Source organism: Artibeus jamaicensis, unplaced genomic scaffold, assembly GCF_021234435.1.
Source record: "Artibeus jamaicensis isolate MK-2021 breed Jamaican fruit bat unplaced genomic scaffold, CSHL_Jam_final contig_519, whole genome shotgun sequence".
Classification (NCBI taxonomy): Eukaryota; Metazoa; Chordata; class Mammalia; order Chiroptera; family Phyllostomidae; genus Artibeus; species Artibeus jamaicensis.
The window spans coordinates 54,541,520-54,564,813 of record NW_026521871.1 but is presented as its reverse complement, the minus strand read 5'-3'; the positions used below and the strand labels follow the sequence as shown (position 1 = coordinate 54,564,813).

Here is a 23,294-nt window from a genome sequence, read left to right as displayed (position 1 = left end):
TCTGTTCACAAGAAGACTGGCTTAGCATGTCCACAGACCAAAATTGCATATGCTGTGGCAGCAAAACTAGACAAAAATAGGAAGAAAGTCCTGAGGCCTGGAAGGATATTGGTCATGCGTAGGGAATATTTCAAAGACAAAAAAACATGTTGGAGAGCCCAGCTCCTGCGGCGCCAGATCTGAGGGAAGGACAACCACCCCCTGCGGAGGCCCGCCCTTCACCATAGCAACGCCCAGGCCCAGGCTGCGGCCCAGCTCTCACCACCACTGTCCTCATTTCAGTAATGAAGGATGCACTAGTCCCTTGCAGGTGCTCTGTCGTGGGCAGCACCTGACTGATACTCAGAATGCCAGACTGGCCCCCTTCCCAGCAGACCTTCCCACCCTGAGGGTCCCATGCAGGCTTGGGGGCTTTCTGCCGTCAGCAGCCTAGGTATTCCGTGACTTCTCTCCAGCTGAGGACAAACTGGCTGAAGTCCCTGCAAGCTGGTCAGAAGCCATCATCACTGCTGTCAAAACCCAGGTCATAGAGCACATTCTTTCCTGGCTCCTTGCATGGAGGGGTCATGGAACTTTCGAGGTTGAGGTCACTGAACCAGCTTATTTGGTGGTCCCCCTTGGAGCTGTTAGAAAGCTGGCTGTTGTCTTGGGAAGAGTGCCCACTGAGCTGCAGGGAGGCCCCTGGGGCTGGCCCAGCTGTCCTTTTGGGCGTGAGCACTCCTTCCAGAACAGGGCAGACTGGCTTTGTGGGGCTCCTGGGGCCACACAGATGCAGGGGCTGAGCAAGGGGTTCCTGCTGCTCTGGGGTGGAACTTTGTGAGCCAGAAACTGGAGACTGGGGACCTGTGGAACTGAAAGCACTGGTTTTGCCTTGAGTATGCTCTTGCTTCCTGGCTAGGGGCCTACCTCTGCGGGCTTTCCTGGGCTGCTGCTGGCCTTTCCTCCCGAGTTCTACTGTCCTGCCTTTCTGTTCTGTCACCAACCTCTGCTCACAGGGGTCATGTGAAAACATGTCTTTGGTTTGACGTTTTTGGCGGGCATTCTCAATGCCAGTTACAACGTTGTTTAAGTCCCGGGAGATCGGCTGTGAGGCTCCAAGGGAAACCAGGTTCCTGACACCAGGATCTTGGTTCTCCAAGCTTCTTTTAGTAATAAGCTGATTCCTGCAGTTAGTCTGCACAGCCTTGTCCCTGACTCGCCTGTTTGTCTTGCTGCCTCCAACAGCCAACAGCACGGCTTCTTCTTGGAGAGCAGCCCTCTTTGCTCCTTCACTCCACACCCCGAACTCCCCTCGAGGCCGCAGGGAGCCCATCCTAAGACTCCCCGAAGCAGGTTCCTCACAGGCATATTTGTCCTGTCTGGTGAAATTGAGGCTCTGGGGCAGCAGTGGTGAGGTCTGCGAAGTTCTGTCTGTCACATGTGTGGGTCCCTGAGGCACTGAGATCAAACTCTTCAGCTCTGCTAGGATGCTGGGCACATTCTCACACAGCTGGCGTAGCTGCTCGCACAGCTGCTGGAAGTTCTTACTCTGCTGGGCAACTACAACTTCAACGTGCTTCAGGTCAGACTTCATTTCTATGAACTCTGCTTGTCTCTAGGGAAAGGCAGTGAGAAAGGAGAGAGTTACAAACAGGTTAATGCAGAATGCACAATAAAATGTGCAAACAAACCGAAGGATGAAGGACAAGCATGGCTGCCTCTGGAGCACAGCCCTGAGGGCCCATGTGGTACTGGAGAACCGTGGCTGAAGCTGGACTCTACCCTGGCCCATTACCAAGGTGCCTGTGTTGCGTTGGCCTCTGTTCTTGGCTGAAAATTTGCAACATCAAAGGTATCTTTCTGGGCCTTAGTGACAAAGCCAAAAATGCACTTGAGGAAAGGGGTTGAGGTCTGTACTTACAGCGTCAAATCTCTTCTGCATCTCAAGGATAGCCTGCTCCATGTTGCCTTTATCCTGCACTGTTTTCAACACCAGGTTGCTCTGGGCCTGCACAGTCTCTTGCACTAAATACAGAATAACAAAAATTCACTTCATGAAGACTATGTTCAGGCCACAGTGGCAGAGAGGGAGCAGCGAACCTGGCATGGCCACCTGAGCCTGCCCAGCCAGCGCCCAGGACTCTATCCACCCAGAGGGGCCCTAGTGAGGAGAGAAAGCCACAGCAGTAGGCTTCCTGCACTGTCCCCCTCCCTCTCTCCCTGAGGACATCCCAGCCAGGGCAAACTCAGTCTCAGAACCTGCTGGGGACCCTAAAACCTTCACCCTGATGACAGCACCCACCTCCTTCTCAGCCCACCTTCTCGGCCCTGTCATCAGAGTGATCTTAGCAGATATGTGATCAAATCCCTCTGAAATCTTCACTGACACTTTCAGTGGCACCCCACTAGCCGTAGGATGAAGTCCCAATTTTTAAATTGGCTCATTTCTCCCCCCAACCTGCTAACCTTGCCCTCAGCCTCCCTGCATCTCTGACCTTTGCTTCCTAAGCAACCTCTCTCCCCACTGGCCTTGTGCCCACTCCTCCCTCAGCCTGCAGCACTTCTGCTTCTATCGCTGTCCCTCTACCCATCCCTTCAACCACCACCCCAGTTCAACTGTTCTGCCTTCCAATTCCTATTCTTCCTTCTGCTCTCACCTGCTTGAAAATACCGTTTCCTGTCTGGCTTGGATGCTCCTTCTCTCTGCCAGTAGTACCGGTGGCACCGTGTGTGTGTGTGTGTGTGTGTGTGTGTGTGTGTGTGTGTGTGTGTGCGCTTCCACCACTTCTCCCCCTCCACTTATTCATCCCCCACTTACGCGTGGGCTCTGATAGGCTGGGGGAACTGAGTGCTTGCCACTAAGGACTGATATTGGATCCCCTGTTTTACATATGGAAATTTTACACACACACATTTATTTAATAACACATTGTTGCAATTACTTACTGCCATTCTCTTGATAAACTGCCAGTCAGGTGAAGATGCTCTTACATTTATTTGAAAAAAAAATTTAAAAATGGATTCTCAGAATGATAATGAAAAGAAGCCCTAAAACTAGAATCTAAAGAATGATTAGCCCGATCTGGAACCACCAGACTGAGCTCCACATGACAATGAACAAGTAAACAGCATGCACTTGAACAAATGAACCCTGTAATGAAAGCTTCAACAGGGATTACAATAACAGTAAGATGGGGCACCTGGTTTAGATAAGGTTATCAGAGATGAAAACACTTAGGATGGACCCAGAGGAGTAAAAAAGGAGCGGGCCCTGCAAAGATTTGGGAAGGTTAGTCAAGCAGAGGAAACAGCAAGTGCCAAAGCTCTGAGGCTAAAGGAAGGACCTGTTGTGACTGGGCACAGACACGCCAGTGTGGTCTTGCACAGAGTCATGTTTTGTGTACTTTACCACAATAAAAACGAGACATTTTTAGAGCAAATTTGCTCCTGTTGCTCAATACAAGTTAAATTCCATGGGTCAGTCAGTTAGAAGAAAGGATGTTTGCTTATATCTCAAGTACTGAATCCCTGTCCCTAAACTCAATTAATCAAATATTTTTCCAGGCATCCATGTAAGTATTTGTAGTAAAAAGCAAACATAATGATCCTATCCTAGACGAGTTCCTAAATAGCAGGGTTTCTTAGCAACGGTGAGCATTACTAACCACAAAGGCAGAGAATGAGGAAGGCAAGCAAAGTGTTCAATCCCAGATCCGGTGCCAGAAAACACCTGTCTGTGGCCCACATAGTCTTTCCTCATCCCTTGGAGACACACTTTCTTTACAGAAGCCTTTGTATAAGCTCATTACTCCCAACATCTATCCTTTTTTATTTCTTCTAAAAAGTTTACTTCTGAAAATAACTCAAAACCATAACAGAATAATACAATGAAAAATGATCAACTCTCTCCCATGCAGACCATGGTTCTACTTCCTGGATTGAACATCATGAGCAGTTTCTAAAATTTTGCATTAATGCATGTGCATACCCACACAGAGATGCTGTGTGTGTGTTCTCTAGGAGGGGACTCATTTCATTTCTGCTTTAGCTATAAACATCAGATATTTTTAGCTTTTTTTTTGTAAAAACATCATTTAAAATTCATTCCCACAATTCTGGATGTCTCTGCCTCCTTATGAGGATGATTTGAAAAAAATGTGTTTCTGTCGTAGTGAGTTGATAAAGGCTCCATTGCGATGAGCTCAATCCCGACAATTTTCCACAGACAGCCAGGGCCTTTTCTCCGACTGTGTGGTTTTGTCTCCCTGCTGCGCTGAGGGCCTGAGCAAAGGCCTTGGGGCCCCATGTATAAAGGATGTTCCTCAGTCCCTTCCTTTTTCTTGAGACACCCTTCCCAATTTTCACTGACCAGTCACCCTCCTCCTCAAGATGTGTCCTGGAGCAAACTATGTGCATGTGAGCTTTTTTCATTGAACAATGAATGGATATTTCCACTCCAACTTGGTTTATGTAGATGGGCCTCAAGATTCTTAAGAATTTTATGTGCCTTGCTTAGAATAGCCTTTCTCATTCTAAAATTATAAAACTGTTACCTATGTTTTCTTATAGTTCTTTTTATGATTATATTGATATATCAGTTCATATGGAATTAATTTTGATGTAATAGTTATCCATTTTCCAAAAGAGATATTTTGTAATTTTTGATAGTGCCCTCCTTTTCAATTTCCTAATTACATTTTTCAATAGAACTGATACCTACTAGGTGAAAGTACTGCTCTCTACTAATTATCTCGGTGAAACCCAAGATAAAGTGGGCTGTGGATGGCCTTGGGAATTCATTTCATTACTCTGGTCCTAGGTACCCTTAGTGAAAGAACAGGAGTTAGACTGCACGGCTTTGAGTGATCCTTCTGGTTGAACAGGCAGATGGTGACTGGGGAAAGCTCTCATGACCTCATTCTGTGACGGCACTAATCACATGATAACAGAGAAAGCATTTCCACACAGCACATTCCCCTCTTCCTGCAAGCACAGTGAGTGCATCCTGAAAGCCTGGAGAATGCACCGCCTGGGAAGTTCAGAGCTCTAGGCTAGCTGGACTGGGCCTGGCTGTGTGACAGGGGATTTGCCTCTCTCAGTGACTAACTTCCTGCTCCAGATGACTACCTATGCCAAGAAAGGGAATGACTGAGGACAGGCTACTTGTGCCTATTTTCAAGAATGACCTGGCTTTCTTTTTTTTTTAAGATTTTATTTATTATCCTTAGAGGGGAAGGGAAGGAGAGAGGGAGAGAAATATCAATGTATGGTTGCCTCTTGTGCGTCCCCCGCCGGGAACTGGCCTGCAACCCAGGCATGTGCCCTGACTGGGAATCGAACCGCGACACTCTGGTTCGCAGGCCCGCGCTCAATCCACTGAGCTACACCAGCCAGGGCTGGCTTTCTAATTAGTGTGATGCCACCGTGTTTGTTACTGCTTGTCCCAACATGTGGCTCCCTCTCCTGAATCCTCCCCTCTGACAATTAAGGAGCCACTAGGGGCGAAGGTGCAGGCCCCTATTCCTACTATAAGCCAGACTCAGTCCCAGTCCTCTCTCTACCTTGATCTGGCCTTGGGGCCTTGGGAACTTCCATTTGCTTTTCTGGACCTTAAATATCAGTTTTGCTGCACTCCTCGTTCTTGTACTCCACAACTTTTAAAGGTAGAAAGCAAAAGGAGTGCTGTTCTTGGGCATTTAGAGATGAGTTTTCCTATCATGTTATGTTATATAAAGGAAGCCTTCCCGATTAGCTTCTGCTCCTCATCTCAATTCTTCTTGTGAGGATAACAATTCCAGGCTTCCAGAACTGGTTTCCAAACAAAAGCACAGTTGCCTTGTGTGTGGGATACTCAGGTTGGAAGCCAGCAGACAGTACAGTGCTTCTTTGCAGACATATGGGAATTAATTTCTAAGCCACACAAAGGCATTAATTTTTGTAAATCATGAGCAATCCATCTCATGGCATTTGAATAAATTGGCTTTGATTTGTTTAAAATAGAAGATAAACACGCAGACAAATGCAAACAAGTACAGATGCAGCTACCATCTTGCTGTTTGGCTGTTGGTTCCAGAGAGGTATCTGCCTAAGGAGAGCTGTGTAACAGCCCTCTTGTATTTGTTAAGGGTCAGGACCATAGTTTCAGCTAAACGAAGATCACTAGTTGGCAGAGCAGAGGACTGTACAAGCCACAGACTAACTAAAGCTGAGAAAGATGCTGTGATTCACTATAAAAAGCTCTCACTGAAACCAAAGCAGCAAGTAGAACAGTAGGTGACTGGAGTATTTTAACTCCTAAGGGAGCAGTTTCTTTACTGCTAAGTCCCAAGGGAGCAATGTCTTTACAGAGAGCACAGCCAGCAATTAACTGGGAACAAAAGGATGCTGACTTACTGCAGGCGCTGAGATGAGGAACCTGGCAGAGCTGCCCTGGCATCCCTGGGTGGAGGGTTAGTGCCTCACAAAAGGCATCTAGGAACAGAGCACTGCCATGCAGAGGCGGGTCTCACTACCCAGTTTAGTGTGCGTCACATCTCTTAAGGATTAACCTTCTGGCCCCAGCCTCTCATCTGAAATGCACTATGGAACCTCTCTACTGGCAGAAACCTGGCTGGAGTTAGAAAGTTCACATCCACTGCTCGCCAATGCCCTCTGCTGATAACCTCAAATGGAGACACTCACATGTCCTGGCCACAGTCTCCAAAGAATCCAAAATAGATTGGCTTCTTGAACTGAGATGTTCCTCAGATTTTTCCACAGATGTCTGCAACTAAGAAACCCGAAATTCAGAAAAAATTCAGACTGTTGCCTTATTTTACTAACTTGGAGCATTGTCATTTAATGATTTTTAAAAAGTTAATATATTGCCATTCTACATAAACTAAAGTTAATATAATATAATTATTAAACTTCTTAAAATGCAAATTGTTCTAAGTCTTTGAAATGCAGCTATACTTACCTTGTGAATGCTTTCTCGGACATGGGAAATGAAATTGTAGAGATTCTCACTAAAGTATGAGAGAAGAAAGAATAAATCCTTGTGAAATACTGAACAATATGTAACAGAATTGATTCCATGCATATGGCAGGCATCCAGCTAGTATAGCATCAAAGCAGCTGGAATAAGGAAAACATAGACTTTTCATGACCATTTCCAAGGCAAACCACTTATTTTTTTTTAAATATTTTATTAATTAATTTTTTTAGAGAGAGGGGAAGGGAAGGAGAAGGAGTAGGAGAGAAACATCAATGTGTGCTTGCCTCTCATGTGTTCCCCACTGGGACCAAGTCTGCAACCCAGGCATGTGCCCTGACTGGGAATTGAACAGGTGACCCTTTGCTTCACAGGCTCATGCTCATTCCACTGAGCTACACCAGCCAGGGCTCAAACCACTTCTTTTTTAAATTCACTCTATATGGCCCTGGCTGGTGTGGCTCAGTGGACTGAGTGCTGGCCTGTGAACCAAACTGTTGCTAGTTCAATTTCCAGGCAGAGCACATGCCTGGGTTACTGGCAAGGTCCCTCCCCCCATCACACATTGATGTTTCTCTCCTTCCCTTTCTCCCTCCTTTCCCCCTCTCTAAAGATAAATATATAAAATCTTTTAAAAGATTCACTCTATTTGTATCTTAAATGAAATAAAATTTTACCAATGTAACTGGTTACTACAGCAGAACAGACAGGCTTTTATAGTTATGTGCCACATAAACTGCATTTTAGTCAGTGATGGACAACATATACAACTTTGGTCCCATAAGATTCTGATGGCACTGAACAATTCCTATCACCTAGTGACTCCTAACTCCAGGACACTTATTAATCTAGTTGCCTAATATTTTAACTGTAAGAATGAGGCAGTAGAGAGACAATTCTGGGAACTATATTGATTTCTAATTAAAGAAACTGTCACAATCATCCCTCAAATAAATATCCCACTTTTGAAAAGATTCAGGTATGGATTATCATTTAAACATTTTACAGATTTCGTTTCTTTAATCTATGTAATACAAATGCAAATATCAATTTTCAGACCCCAATAGGACAATTCTTTACAAGAAATCTTCTGCGTGCTCAACCAGACTGACTTTGAAGGGAGAATTAAATAAAACCATTTGGAAATTGACAAACTGTATGGTTTTTAAATGAAAGAGATTGGGGCATCATCTGAAAACAATGAAAATATTAAAATTTTAAAAAGCAAATTAGGGCTCTTAAGAACAGAGTGGTATTAAAGTAGAAAAACAGAGAATAAGGGTATCTAGAAATCTAAAGTAGCAGAAATTAAACATGTAGAATAGTTAGAAGTGTAATAGAAATACAACTAGGGATGAAAATATGGTAGAAATAACTAAGGAAATATGACAGAAATTAGAACAAAAGACAAAGAGATGGAAAAGAGTTTCTAAAAATCAGAAGATCAGTGCAGGAGATACAACACATACACAGAATTGAAGATACAGGAAGAAAAAAAGTGAAAATAGGAGGTTTTTCAGAGGTATAATAAAAATTCCCAGAACTGAGAGACAGAAGTTTATAAGTCCAAAGGAACTACCCAATGACCAGGGGTTATGACATGCCACATCAAAGCACAGCCCTGTCAAATTTCAAAACTCTATGGATAATGAGAAGAATCAAGGATTAGAAAGGCATCAGACTTTTTTAAAGATTTTAATTTATTTGTTTTTAAAGAGAGGGGAAGGGAGGGAGAGAAACATTTATGTGTGAGAGAAACATTGATTGGTTGCCTCTACCAGGGGCCTAATCCACAACCCAGGCCTGTGCGGTGACAGGGAATTAAACCAGTGAATTTTTGGTATAGGGGATGTTGCCCAACCCACTGAGTAACACCAGTCAGGGTGTCATCAGACTCTTTAAAAGCAACATATAAAGCAGTAAGGCAATAGAGTGATGCTTTAAAAATGCTGAGGAAAAATGATTTCTAATCTAGATTTCTATATCCTAATTTGTGATTAAGTGTAAGAGAAAAATAAGGAATTTCAGATACACAAGTTCTCAAAAAATTGTTTAGGTGCCGTGTACCTGTTGTCAGTAAGTTTCTGGAATATATATTTCACCACATCCAAGGAGTAAACCAAAAAAGAAGAGGACATAGTATCCAAGTAACAGAGAGTCCAGCTCAGGCGGACAGCTGCACCACGAACTAAGAAAGTCCGAATTCGGACTGGAACTCAGAAGGGTGTTTCCAAGAAGAAAAGAATGAGGCTGAAAGAATTTCTGATGTGCTTAAACATATAACAAGAAGCTTTCCAGTTTGGCTGCAGAATTCAAGAATAGACTTATGATTCCTACATAGAAAACTAAGCAGACTTCCGCCAAGATGGAGGCATAGGTGGAGATGCCGTGCTTTCTCACACAACCAAGTTTAGAGACAACTAAATAATAGCAATAGAAAACACAGCCAGAACACAGAAAATTGAACTTTTCGGAAGTCTGATAACAACGAATTCTTCAGCCTGATAGGTAAGAGGGGCGAAACCAGCAGCTGGCAGAGCGGGGTTGCACAGGAAAACTCAGTCATAAGGACTCAGGCGCTCGGAACCCAGGCGTGGGGTTGCAAGGGGTAGACCTAGTGAGCCACCCAGTGAGCGACCGCGGGGAACCAGTGAGGGAGCAGGGGCGAGATTTGACTGTGGTTGCGCATTTGTGCACAGATAGACCAGCGAGGGAGTGGGCGATTGGACGGGACCCAGCAGGCCCCAGTGGCGAGCGGCAGCGGAGGGCGCTGCCATTTCCCCGCTCTGACCCCGCCTCCACATAGTGTCATAACCCACGACCAGAGTGGCCCTGCCCTGGGGAACCACCTAAGGCTCTGCTCCTCACCCAGTGGCCCGAAACAGCAGAGGGGATCGCCATTTCCCCGCTCTAACCACGCCCCCACATACAGCCTCACAACCCAGCGACCTGGGAGTCCAAGGCTCTGCTCCTCGTACTTAAGGGGCACGAACAGACCAAAAATGGCTCATTTGAAGATCTTTGAAGATCTCAAAGCCCCAGAGCCTATAAATCTAAGTGATGAAGAAATAGCAAAACTCTCAGACACACAGTTTAAAACACTGGTCATCAGGATCCTCACAGATCTGGTTGAATACAGCCACAAATTAGAGAAACATATGAAGGCAAAACTAATTGAAATGAATGGAATTGCACAGAAAACCAATAGCAATGAAAAGGAAACTGGGACTCAAATCAATGGAGTGGACCAGAAGAAAGCAAATAATGGCCAAACAGAAAAGAGTCAAGAACCAAGGATTCAAAAAAATGAGGAGAGTCTTAGGAACCTCCAGGACATCTTTAAATGCTCCAACATCAGAATTATAGGGGTACCAGAAAGGGGAAAGGCACAGCCACCAGTGGAAAACTTATTTGAACAAATAATAAAGGAGAATTTCCCCAATCTGGCAAAGGAAATAGACTTCCAGGAAATCCAGGAAGCTCAGAGAGTCCCAAAGAAGTTGGACCCAAAAAGAAACACACCACGGCACATCATAATTACATTAGCGAAGATTAAAATGAAGGAGAGAATCCTAGAAGCGGCAAGAGATAAGGGGACAGTCACCTACAAAGGAGTCCCCATCAGACTGTCAGCAGATTTCTCAAAAGAGACCTTACAAGCAAGAAGGGGCTGGAAAGAAGTATTCCAAGTCATGAAATCCAAAGACCTACAACCAAGATTGCTCTACCCAGCAAAACTTTCACTTAGAATGGAAGGACAGATAAAGTGCTTCTCAGATAAGACCAAATTCAAGGAGTTTATCATCACCAAGCCCTTATTATAGGAAATGTTAAAAGGACTTATCTAAGAAAAAGAAGTTAAAAAACATGAACAGTGAAAGGACAGCAAACTCACAGTTATTAACAACCTCACCTAAAACAAAAGCAAACTAAAAGGACAGCTAGATCAGGAGTGGAAACATAGAAATGAAGATCACATGGAGGGTTAGCAACAGGGGAGTGGGAGGAGGAGAAGGGGGGAGAAGGTACAGAAAATAAGTAGCATAGACAGTAGATAGAAAATAGATGGGGGGCAAGAATAGTATGGGAAATATAGAATCTAAAGAACTTGAGACACATGGTCATAAACTAAAGGGGGGGGTAATGGTGGGGATGGGGGGATAGGGTGGAGGGGAATGAAGGGGGGAATAGAACAACTGTAATGGCATAATCAATAAAAAAATTAAATTAAAAAAAAGAGAAAACTAAGCAAAATAGAAAACAAGGCAATTTTAAACATTAGGCAAATGTAATCACAGTATATATAATTTTTCTTCCATGGCATCCTGAGTTGTACCCCACTCATCATGGGACAGCCCCTGTAATCCATCTATAGTGGTTACACAGTAATAAGATATAAAGATTGAAAACTGATTTAACTAAAAATGTTCGTATAAATATATTGAAATGATGGACAGTAAGAGTTTACGGTGTTTGGGGTAGGGAGGAGGCAAAGAAATAAGTTCTTACTCTAGGGTAAAAAGTCATTCTTTTAAGCTGAAAAAGCAATCAAGAAATGATAATATAAGTCATCTAACATGCCATGAGATACATGGAAGTAAGTCCTGGCATAGCTCAAAGGTTGCAAGTTGGTTGCAGAAAGAAAAAGGGAATCAGAAGTGAGGAAGGACAGACCTCCTATTATGCACTATAATCATAATGTATATTCTAAAAATTATGTACATGTAATAACTTGATTAAAAAATACATAAGACTGAAAAAGAGGATCTTAAAGAAGTCTTACAGCCCTGGCTGGTGTGGCTCAGTGGATTGAGCACCAGCGTGTGAACCAAAGGTTTACAGGTTTGATTCCTAGTCAAGAGCACATGCCTGGGTTTCAGGCCAGGTTCCCAGTAGGGAGCCTGAGAGAAGCAACCACACATTGATATTTCCTCTCCCTCTCTTCCTCTCTCCCTTCCCCTCTCTAAAAAATATAAATAAATAAAATCTTAAAAAAAAAAGAAGTGTAACAATGCTACGTATCACTGCTCGGGAAAGCCTTTACTCTCTCACATCACCAGTTAGGAGTGATTCTTTATGCTCATAAACACACTCCCCTATTAGCATATTTAGTAACAATATTCCCAACTTAAACTATACTATATTAAATAACTTTATATTATATTAAAATGTTTTACATATGACTGATAGTTCCCCTCTTAACTATTTATTACTCAGTTTCATCTTGTCTGAATTGAAATGTCATATTCTGATTTACCCAAAACCCTTAAAAGATGCTTAATAGATAAAGTAAAAACATTAAAATCTTGATAGATAAATATTTCATAAAAAGCTACCATTAGGGGAGGGATTTGGAGGAACAAATAGGAAGGACACAGGGACGAGAACTAAGGGGGGTGGAAATGGGAGGGAGGTGGGGAGCAAGGGGCGGGGGAGGCTGGGATGGGAAAAATAGACAAAAAACTCTACTTGAAAAATAACTAAATAAAAATTTTTAAAAAAGCTACCATTAATTTGGAAGCCATTTTGTTACTCTTTAACAAAATAAGATGCTTAAAAAATAGGGATTTCTCATCCACCCAGATATTACGTACAAGATCACAGAAAGTTAACTATGATCTAATCTGTGCTCTAGAAAAAGTCAACTAGGAAATTCTGTTCATTGGTATTAAAAGAAAAACACAAACATTACTTTTAAGAATAAAAGAAAATTCTGTACTACCCTGTGCTGGTGAATTATTTTACTTCAAAAATCCATTCATTTATTCAACTACTATTTATTGAGCTCTCTTTTGTGGCAAGTCCTTAGGAATAACCTTTGGTGATATGGAGGGGAAAAAATTCAAGTTCTTACCTTCAGGGAGCTTATGAGTATATTCTTGTTAGTACTTTTTAATGCTGTTTCAAAATCTACTCAAATTAAATGATGCTCTTTATGTGAAAATTGTATCAAAATCAAAGCTTATTGAATCTGATCTCCTGCTTATTGACATGCCCAATAATGACGTGTTTGTGTAAATTACAGTGCATGCAGAGCTGACAGCAACACTGCACATGGACACAGCTCTGCCAACTGCTTGTAGTCAGCTTCCGTTCTGTTTGAGTGATCAGTACTCAAGCTGTATGTTTTTAAAAATCACTTTATTGATGTATGATTAACACGTGAAAAGCTGTGCATATTTAATGTATACAAGTTTGGAGATAGGTATACAGCCATGAAACCATCACCACAATCGGTGCCATAAGCATCTCCATCACCTCCACGTTCCCGCCCACTCGCACTATGCTGTACAGTAGATCTTTAGGACTTATTCATCTTGTACCCTTTGACTAATACACATTTTTATTTACCTAAGGTAAATGCCTAGGAGTAGAATTGCACACACATCTAGTAAACTGTGTTTAACTTTATAAGACACTGTCCAATTTTTCCAGAGTGGCTGTATCCTTTTGTATTTCCATCAGCAAGAGTTCTAGTCGCTCTGTATCCTTACTCAGCACTTGGGATTACAGGGGTTTTTTTATTTTAATTTTAGCCATTCTAATAGATGTGCAGTAATATCTCATTGTGATTTTAATTTGTAGTTCCAAAATGGCTAATTATGTTGAGCAACTTTTCATATACTTACTCGCAATCCATATGCTTTCTTAATAAAGTGTCTGTTCAAATCCTTTCCCACTTTTTAATTGAGTTGATGTTTCTTATTGTTGAGTTTTAAGAGTTCTTTATATATATATATATATTTTTTTAATTATTGTTCTTTTAAAAATATTTTATTTATTTATTTTTCAAGAGAGGGGAAGGGAAGGAGAAAGAGTAGGAGAGAAATATCAATGTATGGTTGCCTCTCATGCGTCCCCTGCTGGGAACTGGCCTGCAACCCAGGCATGTGCCCTGACTGGGAATCGAACCGTGATACTCTGGTTCGCAGGCCCATGCTCAATCCACTGAGCTATGCCAGCCAGGGCTTCCTTATATATTTTAGATACAAGTCCTTTCTTGCCAATGTCATTTACAAGAATTTTTTCCCAGTCTGTAGCTTATCTTTTCCTTCTCAATGTCTGTCAGAGCAAACATTTAAATTTTGTTTAAAAATAAACAAAAATGCCAGGAAAGTCAAGTTTGAACTTTCATACTTTGGATCCAGATTTGTTTCCCCAATCCACCTGCTACCACCGTGCTCTCTGTTCACAGCTTTTTGTTACTGTCAGTGGGAGAAACAGAGAGTTTTAAAAATTATATTTAATTTTTAAAAATTATTTTCCCATTTAAATGAACTTACTCCTATTTCATACAAACAATAACTCTAGCACAGTTGTTTAATTTATCTATCATGTGTGTGTTCCCCTAGCCAGACAGAGAACTTCAAAGAGCAGTCACCATTATTCTTTCCCATGGGATCCCCAGGCTATAGTACTGGGCCTGGCACAGTGCTTATAAAGTGAATGAATGATCAAACTTCACTACGGTGACCAACAATCATTGAAAGAACATGGTGATTTTTCTAATCTATTTGTCATCCTTAGCTTATATATTAGTTATGATACTAATCTGTTTTCTCAAATATTATAGATAAAAAACCAATAATCTGGGTAATGGCCATCCATTGTCTGGTGTGCCCAGCATACTCCTCTGATGGGAAACAGTTTCTTTCTGCATCCAAGAAGTGGATCTGGTAAGGACTTCCAGTCATGCCTCTTTGCTCACCCCCATGACCTAAGCAAGCCAATCAGAAGCCTTCACTGGGATTTTTTTAAATTGGAACTAAGAGCAGAGACTCTCTTCCTCTGTTTTAGTAGGAAGCTCGTCTGTAGTAGGAGAGTAAAGTACATATGGAGAGAGAAGCACAGAAAAGAGATGGATTCTGATTCCATTTCATTCTCTGTTTTTCCCAGACTAGTTAAGAGATAGTATATGCCTCTTTTTGTCGATGCTAGTTTGAGGTGGCTTTCTATTTGCTACCAGAGTTAAACAAATGCAACCTGAATGATTAAGGCTTCTTTTGAGATGTCTTCACCTCTTTCTATAACATGTAATCTCAAAACACAGTATGTGACTCCATTACTTATTGGTTTGTAGCATCTCATGTTTGAACTCTGTACCATGGTTTATCACCTTCCCAATTTCAAATTTACAATGGTATGCTTTTTCTCTCTTATTTTGAAATTTCTCACTCCTCCTCAGCACATTTCTCCCTTCCAAGTACTAACCAGGCCCGGCCCTGCTTAGCTTTCAAGATCAGATGAGATCGGGTGAGTTCAGGGCAGTATGGCTGTAGACGATCTCAGCACATTTCTGATGAAGCATTTATTGTCAGGAAGCAAGGAAGCTAACATCCTGGGTTTTATTTTTGCCAGAATTTATTGAAATTATAACTTTTCTGCCTATCATATAAATCAATATCTCAAGCTTGAATTCTTTTATATTTCTTCCTGCAAAAAGCTTTACTGTTTTCGTTTGGTCCAATGCATGGGAGAGGGCTCCAGGGTTTAAAGGAATGCCTAGTGACTTCAGGCAAAAGCCAAAAAGCAGGGAAATGCAGAGGCGCCCCTCAGAGGTCTCTGGGATCCAAAGCTTCTAGCTGTGCTTGAGGGTGAGCCTTTCAAGGGATACTCACTCAGCCTAGCCTGGGGCCAGGCAGCCTGATGAAGTTAGTTAGATGGTTTGCTCATCTTCTTGATGAGTTTCACCTCCTCATCCAGGAAGTGCTTCTCCAGGAAATCACAGAGCTGAGCGTCTGTGTGGACAGAACTCAGGACATGCAGATCCAAAAAGGTCTGGTTCAGGTTCTCCATGATCATGGCAGCTTCCATGGCATCCTGAGTTGTACCCCACTCATCGTGGGACAGCTCCTGCACATCCTGGAAGAGAACAGGGCCACTGCACTGGTTTTGCATCTTCAAGAGATGCTGGCTCCCTTGAGCTTCTCCTCGGCCAACTCAGGGAACAGGCCCATGCCCTCCAAAGCCATCATCGCAGGGGAAATAGAAGCCCCAAGAGAGGTAGGTGTAGGAGGCCATCAGATGCATGTTGAGCAGGTCGTTGACAGCAGCCTCCACCTTGGTGTAATAATTCTGATGAATTTGGCGGCAGCCTCCACCTTGGTGTAATAATTCTGATGAATTTGGGAGATCATAGTTTTTCAGGAATAAGAAATTAGGGTAAAAAAAAAGTGTTAGCTGATCTTGGAGGCTGAAGATGGCTGAGGTGGTTCCAAAGGTGGTGACTGGAAAAGAGGTTGGAGGGTGGTTGGAGACTGCGAGAAGGGACATCCCTGGGTCTGCTCCATGCAAACACTGTTGAAGCAAGAGGCAGATCCAGGGGACTACTGAGGGCTCTGTCTTGAATTCTTTTTAAAGGAGAGAAATTCTTTATAGTTCTCATCATTTGTTCTCTCTCTATAAACACATTTATTTTTTGCTATTTTAAAGTAATTGTTAACAGAAATTCATTTCACTACAAAAAAGAGAAGGAAATGAAACAGAAAGAAAGGAAGAAAAGAGAAGGCAGGTGGGAAGACAGGAAGGGAAGAAATGTCAAGTAGGACTCAGTGTTTTAAGAAAACTTTTTTCAGCTGAGAAATATTGGTCAAACAAAATAGAATCCAAAGGCCCAAAGAACAAAAAATTGAGACTGATCTATCTCAAGCACTAAGAGGGTGAGCAGCCTGCCACCTGCATACCCTAACATAACCTTGAGCGGCCTCTGAGAAACTCTAGGGTGCAAGAGCCTGGATTCCCGGGGGAAAGAAGTCTGTCAAAGACTGGGAAATGCATTTTTATCAACAGAACCAAATTCTTTAAATAGAGCATTTTGCTTCTCTAACTAAAGGAAAATGGTTACATAGTAGCAGAAACCTAATCTAGGAATTCTGGGCTCTTTCAACAACAAAGCACTAGTGGTGATGCTAAGCAATATATCTTTACTGTCACAAAATACTGCAGCTCTAATTTATCTCGCATATTTGTTTTAAAATTCAATATATCACTAAGAAAAATGCGTATAAATTTTAAGGAATATCTGGAAAAAAACAGCAACATTTCAAAGTGAGAAATCAGCCTGGACTCTGATTTAGTTCATGTTCTATGTTCTTGATCCTGAAAAAAATAATGTTATCTAATGTCCTAATCCAATGACCTGAAAAGAAAACAAATTAAAGGACAGAATTTTGGGTAGAATAAACATAATACTATTGGAATATTGCATTTCTTTTAAGCTCCCTTTTTAGAGGCACCAAAACTGGCAGCAGTATTCAAATCCACCATGAGTTATATATTGATAAGAAAGCAAATAAAGATTAATTACTAGACGAGCCATAAAGGCAAGATTGCTATCATGCTGAAATCAAATTATTTCACTATTGGCATTCCATTTTATGTTTCCTTCATCAAAGAGCACCTGTCTTGTCTACTTGAAACGTTTGCATACCTGTCACATTTGTCTTGTGCTCTTTTCTTTTTCTCCTCAAACTGTTCCAAGAGGCCTTTTGATTTGCCAACAGACAAAGGAAGAGGAAATAAGCCTCCATCCTTTGTATCTTCTCCAAACAGCTGGGGTTTTGTTTGGTACTTTGTGAAAATACTAGGTTCACTCTGTTAAATTAAAAGAAATCATTATAGCATTTTACATATAAAAATGCCTATAACATTCACTAGTTTCTATACAATGCAGAGTCACATTTATATGCAAACCATAATTTTAATTACAGCATAGCATGTAGTATTTCCTTTTTATTTCATATATGCAAGAAAATTATATTAAAATAAAGCAACTGTTTTTATTAATATAATTTCTGCCTTACCAGCCTAGAGATATATAAAATGTCAGCAAAAATGGCTTAAAATCAATTTAATAAATTTAAAGGCAACAGCAGAAAAATTTTTCCATCAACTATTTTATTTATGAGGTCTGTCTGGAAAAATTCTAGCCATTGTTAATATAACAAAAACGGTTAGCATGGCATCCATGTAACCTGGCAGCCAAGGAGAGTAGACTGGAATGCGCATCCATGAACAAGGATGACTTTACTGTACTAGTCAGTGGGGACAGTAGATACCTGTTGAGTGAACGTGTGTACTATGTGGCCATCACATTCAAAATGATTGAGTGAGTAGAGCAACAAAGCTGCATCAAATTTTGCGTTAAGCTTGAACATTCCTCCACAGAAACTATTTGGATGATTCAGAAGGTCGCAGCTATGGTCAACTGGTGATTGGCAGCTTCATCACAAAAACGCACCAGCTCATGTACCATGTCTTGTGCAGAGTTTTTTTGGTGAAACATCAAATCACCCAGGTGACTTAGCCCCACTACAGGCCAGATTTGGTGCCCTATGACTTTTGACTTTTCCCAAAACTAAAATCACGTTTGAAAGGAAAATATTTCAGGCCATCAATGAGGTTCAGGAAAATACGACAGGGCAGCTGATGGTGGTTGGAAGAACTGTATGCAAAATTTACTCTGAAATATTCAGGTAGTACATTTACTCCTTCATATCACTGGGTACCAATTTTTGTATTGAAATACTTATCTTAGAGCTTACCCCTGCAAATTTTTAAAATTTTTTTATTGATTATGCCATTACATTTGTTCTATTTCCCCCCTCCATTCCCCTCCACTCTGCACACCCTCCCCCACCATCCCCCCCCTTTAGTTCATGAACAGGTGTCTCACATTCTTTAGATTCTATATTTTCCCTACTATTCTTACCCTGCCCCTATCTATTTTCTATCTACTGTCTATGCTACTTATTTTCTGTACCTTCTCCCCCCTTCTCCTCCTCCCACTCCCCTGTTGCTAACCCTCCTTGAGATCTTCATTTCTATGGTTCGCTCCTGATCTAGATGTCCTCTTAATTTGCTTTTGTTTTAGGTGTAGGTGTTAATAACTGTGAGTTCGCTGTCCTTTCACTGTTCATATTTTTTATCTTCTTTTTCTTAGGTAAGTCCCTTTAACATTTCATCTAATAAGGGCTTGGTGATGATGAACTCCTTGAATTTGATCTTATCTGAGAAGCACTTTATCTGTCCTTCCATTCTAAGTGAAAGTTTTGCTGGGTTGTAGGTCTTTGGTTTTCATGACTTGGAATACTTCTTTCCAGCCCCTTCTTGCCTGTAAGGTCTCTTTTGAGAAATCTGCTGACAGTCTGATGGGAACTCCTTTGTAGGTGACTATCCCCTTATCTCTTGCTGCTTCTAGGATTCTCTCCTTCATTTCAATCTTCGCTAATATAATGATGATGTGCCTTGGTGTGTTCCTTCTTGGGTCCAACTTCTTTGGGACTCTCTGAGCTTCCTGGATTTCCTGGAAGTCTCTTTCCTTTGCCAGAATGGGGAAGTTCCCCTTCTGGCACCCCTATAATTCGGATGCTGGAGCGTTTAAAGATGTCCTGGAGGTTCCTAAGCCTCTCCTCATTTTTTAAAATTCTTGTTTCTTCATTCTTTTTTCTGTTTGGTCATTTTTTACTTATTTCTGGTCTGCTCCCTTGATTTGAGTTCCAGTTTCCTTTCCATTACTATTGGTTTTCTATGCATTACCATTCATTTCAATTAGTTTAGCCTTCATATGTTCCTCTAATTTGTGACTAAAATCAAGCAGTTCTGTGAGCATCCTGATCACCAGTGTTTTGAACTGTGCATCTGAAAGTTTTGCTATTTCTTCGTCACTTAGAGTTATGGGCTCTGGGGCTTTGAGATCTTCTTGAGCCATTTTTGGTCTATTCGCACCCATTAAGTATGAGGAGCAGAGCCTTAGATGTTCATCAGGGTAGGACCGCCCAGGTCGCTAGGTTGTGACACTGTATGTGGGGGCGGGGTCAGAGAGGGAGCAATGGCGGTCCTCTCTGCTCGCCCAGTCCGCCTCACTACTCGCCCCCGCCTACTTATCTGAGTGCAAATGTGGGAGCCCACCGCCCTGTGCTGGGCGGTCTCAATGCTCGCCTCTTCACTGGTTTATCTGCATGCAAATGTGTGACTGACTGCCGACAGCAAGCCATGCCTCTTCCCTGGGTTCGGACCATAGCTAGCCCGCACCTAGGATTCGCACCCTTGGCTGCCTGTGTACCACCCAGTCAGGGGATCTTTTTTGCCTGACCCGCTCCACTGCTAGCTTTGCCCCTCTCACCGGTTTAGCTGAGTGGTGCATTATTTTCGGACTCCGTATTCGATTTCTGTGTGGTTTGGTTGCATTTATTAAAGTTGTTAAAACTTTATTGTTTTTAGATTTGGTTGTGCGAGGACGCAAAGTGTTCCCACCTACGCCTCCATCTTGGTGGAAGTCTTACCCTGCAATTTAAAGCACTGACCTAATCTTATTCATTAGGTTTCTATTTGATACAGTTAAGTCTGGATATAAAGTCAAATTTAGTTCTACACCAAAATAAATAAATATATAAGATATTTCTGTCTCAAAAAGAAGACGTGCTGGTCTCAAAGAAAATTAAGGACTCAGGAGACTTGGTTCCTCATTCTGGCCCTTATTCATTAACTTGGGCCTCAGAATCCTCATCTCTTCAAGGAGATAATGTAGCATAGAGTAGACTAAAATCCACAAAGCACCTGAAGTTTCTTGGGGGAAAAAACTGTCCATCTAAAATAAAATTTGTTACTTTATTCCAATTTTTCTAAAGTTCTTTTTTCTTATGAAATTTTTATGAATAATTGTAAGACTAGTCTTAGAAAATATCATACACTATTTGGATCTCCATGGAAGTGACTGAGGTATTGGCAGTATCCTACATTGCTTTGGTGATATAGAAGAAACTGTAAATATGAATGTTTTCTCCATTTCAAATTACCAAGTCAAACAAATCACCAATAAGCACAGATCCATTTAGGAGAGTAATCCTTAGAAAAGTACACTTCTAAAAAATATAATTCAACGGAATGTCTTTTTTATAGCTTATCTCCATGACAGTGAAATGTGTACAGAAAAAATGCTGGCAATCAGACTCACATCCAGAGAATTCTTCTGTAAGTGTTTTGGATCTCTCAAATGGACACCAAAGTCCAATGGTGCTGACAGGGTCTCTGAACTTTCTGGACAGAACTGGGACCCAAAGAGGAACTGAGAATCACTGAGACTGGAGTAATCAGCCTGATTATTGGTCCAGTTTGATGACTTAGTGGTCCTGAAATTAAGCCAAAAAAAAATATATAGCAAATGGAAAATATCCTGAACAAATAAAATCATAATTCACAACTATTCATTTCAGAATATTCTGGGCAGAGAGCTAGCTTGTTTTGACCTCCTAGTCCCCTGAACACTGCCAGAACTACCTATAAAGAAACAAGAAAATTCTGAATGCCAGACATTTTGATTACAACAACCTGGAAACAATCAGATGGGAATTCAAACAATAACTCCACTATTCCTTGTATAATAGCACTGTAGGCTGTAACACCATTTTGGAGATCAAAGTTCATAAAATCTTTTAAAAAGTTGAATCTTTTCATCATTAAGGGGATATAAAAAACAAAATATGGTATATGCACATAATTGGTGCAGTAGTCAGAAGCAATAAGCTACATTTACATATAACCACATGAATAAGTTTCAAAAATGTAATTTTTAGTGCAGAAAAAAGAACTGAATGAACATCAATACATATGATTTATGTAAACTCTTAAAACTACATCATATATACCATGAGGATGGGGCCCTCATGATGGGATTAGTGTCCTTATAAGAAGGGACACCAGAGAGCTCATCACCCCCCGACCCCCTGCCCACCATGTGAGGACACAGCAAGAAGGTGGTTGTCTGCAAGCTAGGAAAGGACCTCTCACCAGAGACCAATTATTCTGGCATAAAGGTCTAGGACTTTCAATGTCCAGAACTGTGAGAAAATAAATTTCTGTTGTTAAGTCATCCAGATTATGGTACTTTGTTTTGGTAGCTCAAGCAAACTAACGTAAGCCTCCTTTACACTGAAGAGTATGATCAACTCAGATTTGTGCAGAGGAGAATCCATTAACAATTGTTTTTGAAACAAGGTATTGTTCCCTTTCCCATTTCTAGTGTCTTGTCTTTGCTTGCTTTAAGTACATGCAGCTGTGGACTTCCAACTTGCTTTTCATGGATATCTATGCCAGTCTTTGAACTTCACATACAAAGGAGACAGTGATAGTGATAATAACACAATCATATTGCACACAGTGTACTAAGCCTACTACAGAGACAGCATACATAAGTAGGACAAGTAAAGCAGTCTTCAAGTTTTTACTTGAAAGACACCTCAATTTGTGTTACTTAATGCAGTTGTGTAACCCAAGAAAACATGTTTTTAGTTAAAACACACACACACAAATCATTCCTTTTCCAACTGTTAAATTTAAAGTGATTAAATAGCATATAAATATATATTCTAAGTTAAAGAAACCATTACAAGGCATAAAGAAACACTAATAGTTCACCACAGCAAAGAGTAATTATTTTGACTTGGAGAATCGTTTTTTAAGATTAACTAAGGTGATGAGCTGCACACATATAATAAAGGTTGCATAATCATTACATTAAAAACACAGCTCTTTGAGCCTACAGAAATCATGTAGGATTTACATTTTAAAGTCATTACCTGGATTAAACAAAGATTTTCCATAGTCTGTGTCAACTTTAAGCACATTTTTTCTTTTTAAGAAAGTTTTTTAAATGCTGTAGATTTTCGCTGAATTAATAACTGTAGTTATGAAGATGTTAGGAAGAAAATAAACTATCCAATGATAAAAGCATACCAAAAGCAATTAGAAATCTCTCAAATATATACTACTTCTGGGACACAGCCACCAATTTAGCAATGGCAGGCCTACTGCATGGCTGGTGGACACCAATGTAAGTACCTCAGTGGAGTAGTTATAGAGGGAGCAATATCTCAATGAGCCTTTTCAATAGCTACAGGGGCTCTTAACTCCACAGCACCTACAAATTATATGACACAAATAAACATATATCTGAACACTGTTTTGATTTAAAAAAAAAGTATGGGAGGGTGCAGCAGTGACACTCTAGGGGAAGAAACCATATGGGGTAACTCTATTACTATAAACCAATAGGAAGGGAAGCTTGTTTCTATGAAATCAATACAACTAATAAATCTTCTTAAGTATCAGAGTATGTAACTAGAAAACTTACCCAGAGCCTGAGGGAATGCTGAGCATATCTTTGATATTCCAGACATTAAAATTCATTTCTTATGAGTATCTCTATTTAAAGAACGAGGAACATTAATTTAAAAGGTTAATATAATTTCCCCCCAAGATTGCTTTACTGATGACTATTTTCTATGTAAATGAGAACATTTTAGTAGTCACATTTTCATCCAATTAGTGAAAATTCCCATTACCT

At 41.1% G+C, this 23,294-nt stretch overlaps 1 protein-coding gene across 1 annotated transcript; it reads right to left on the bottom strand.

Annotated features, from left to right (window-relative positions):
* Positions 1-490: 490 nt before the first annotated feature.
* On the bottom strand, positions 491-23,137 carry IHO1 (interactor of HORMAD1 1). The gene is made up of 7 exons (XM_037128419.2): positions 23,082-23,137; positions 20,907-21,081; positions 17,382-17,545; positions 6,938-6,986; positions 6,661-6,748; positions 1,901-2,004; positions 491-1,594 (listed from the first exon to the last, which is right to left on the bottom strand). The coding sequence occupies exons 1-7, from the start codon at positions 23,135-23,137 to the stop codon at positions 491-493; spliced, it is 1,740 nt and encodes a 579-aa protein (XP_036984314.2).
* Positions 23,138-23,294: the final 157 nt, after the last annotated feature.

What these genes read in the sequence shown, in the direction of transcription:
- IHO1 (XM_037128419.2), bottom strand. Translation starts at nt 23,137, where the DNA reads ATGAATTTTAATGTCTGGAATATCAAAGATATGCTCAGCATTCCCTCA. An exon ending in AGCATTCCCTCAGGCTCTGG is followed by an intron (nt 21,082 to 23,081) that starts GTAAGTTTTCTA and finishes GCTTAATTTCAG; the next exon opens with GACCACTAAGTCATCAAACT. An exon ending in TACAGAAGAATTCTCTGGAT is followed by an intron (nt 17,546 to 20,906) that starts GTGAGTCTGATT and finishes TTAATTTAACAG; the next exon opens with AGTGAACCTAGTATTTTCAC.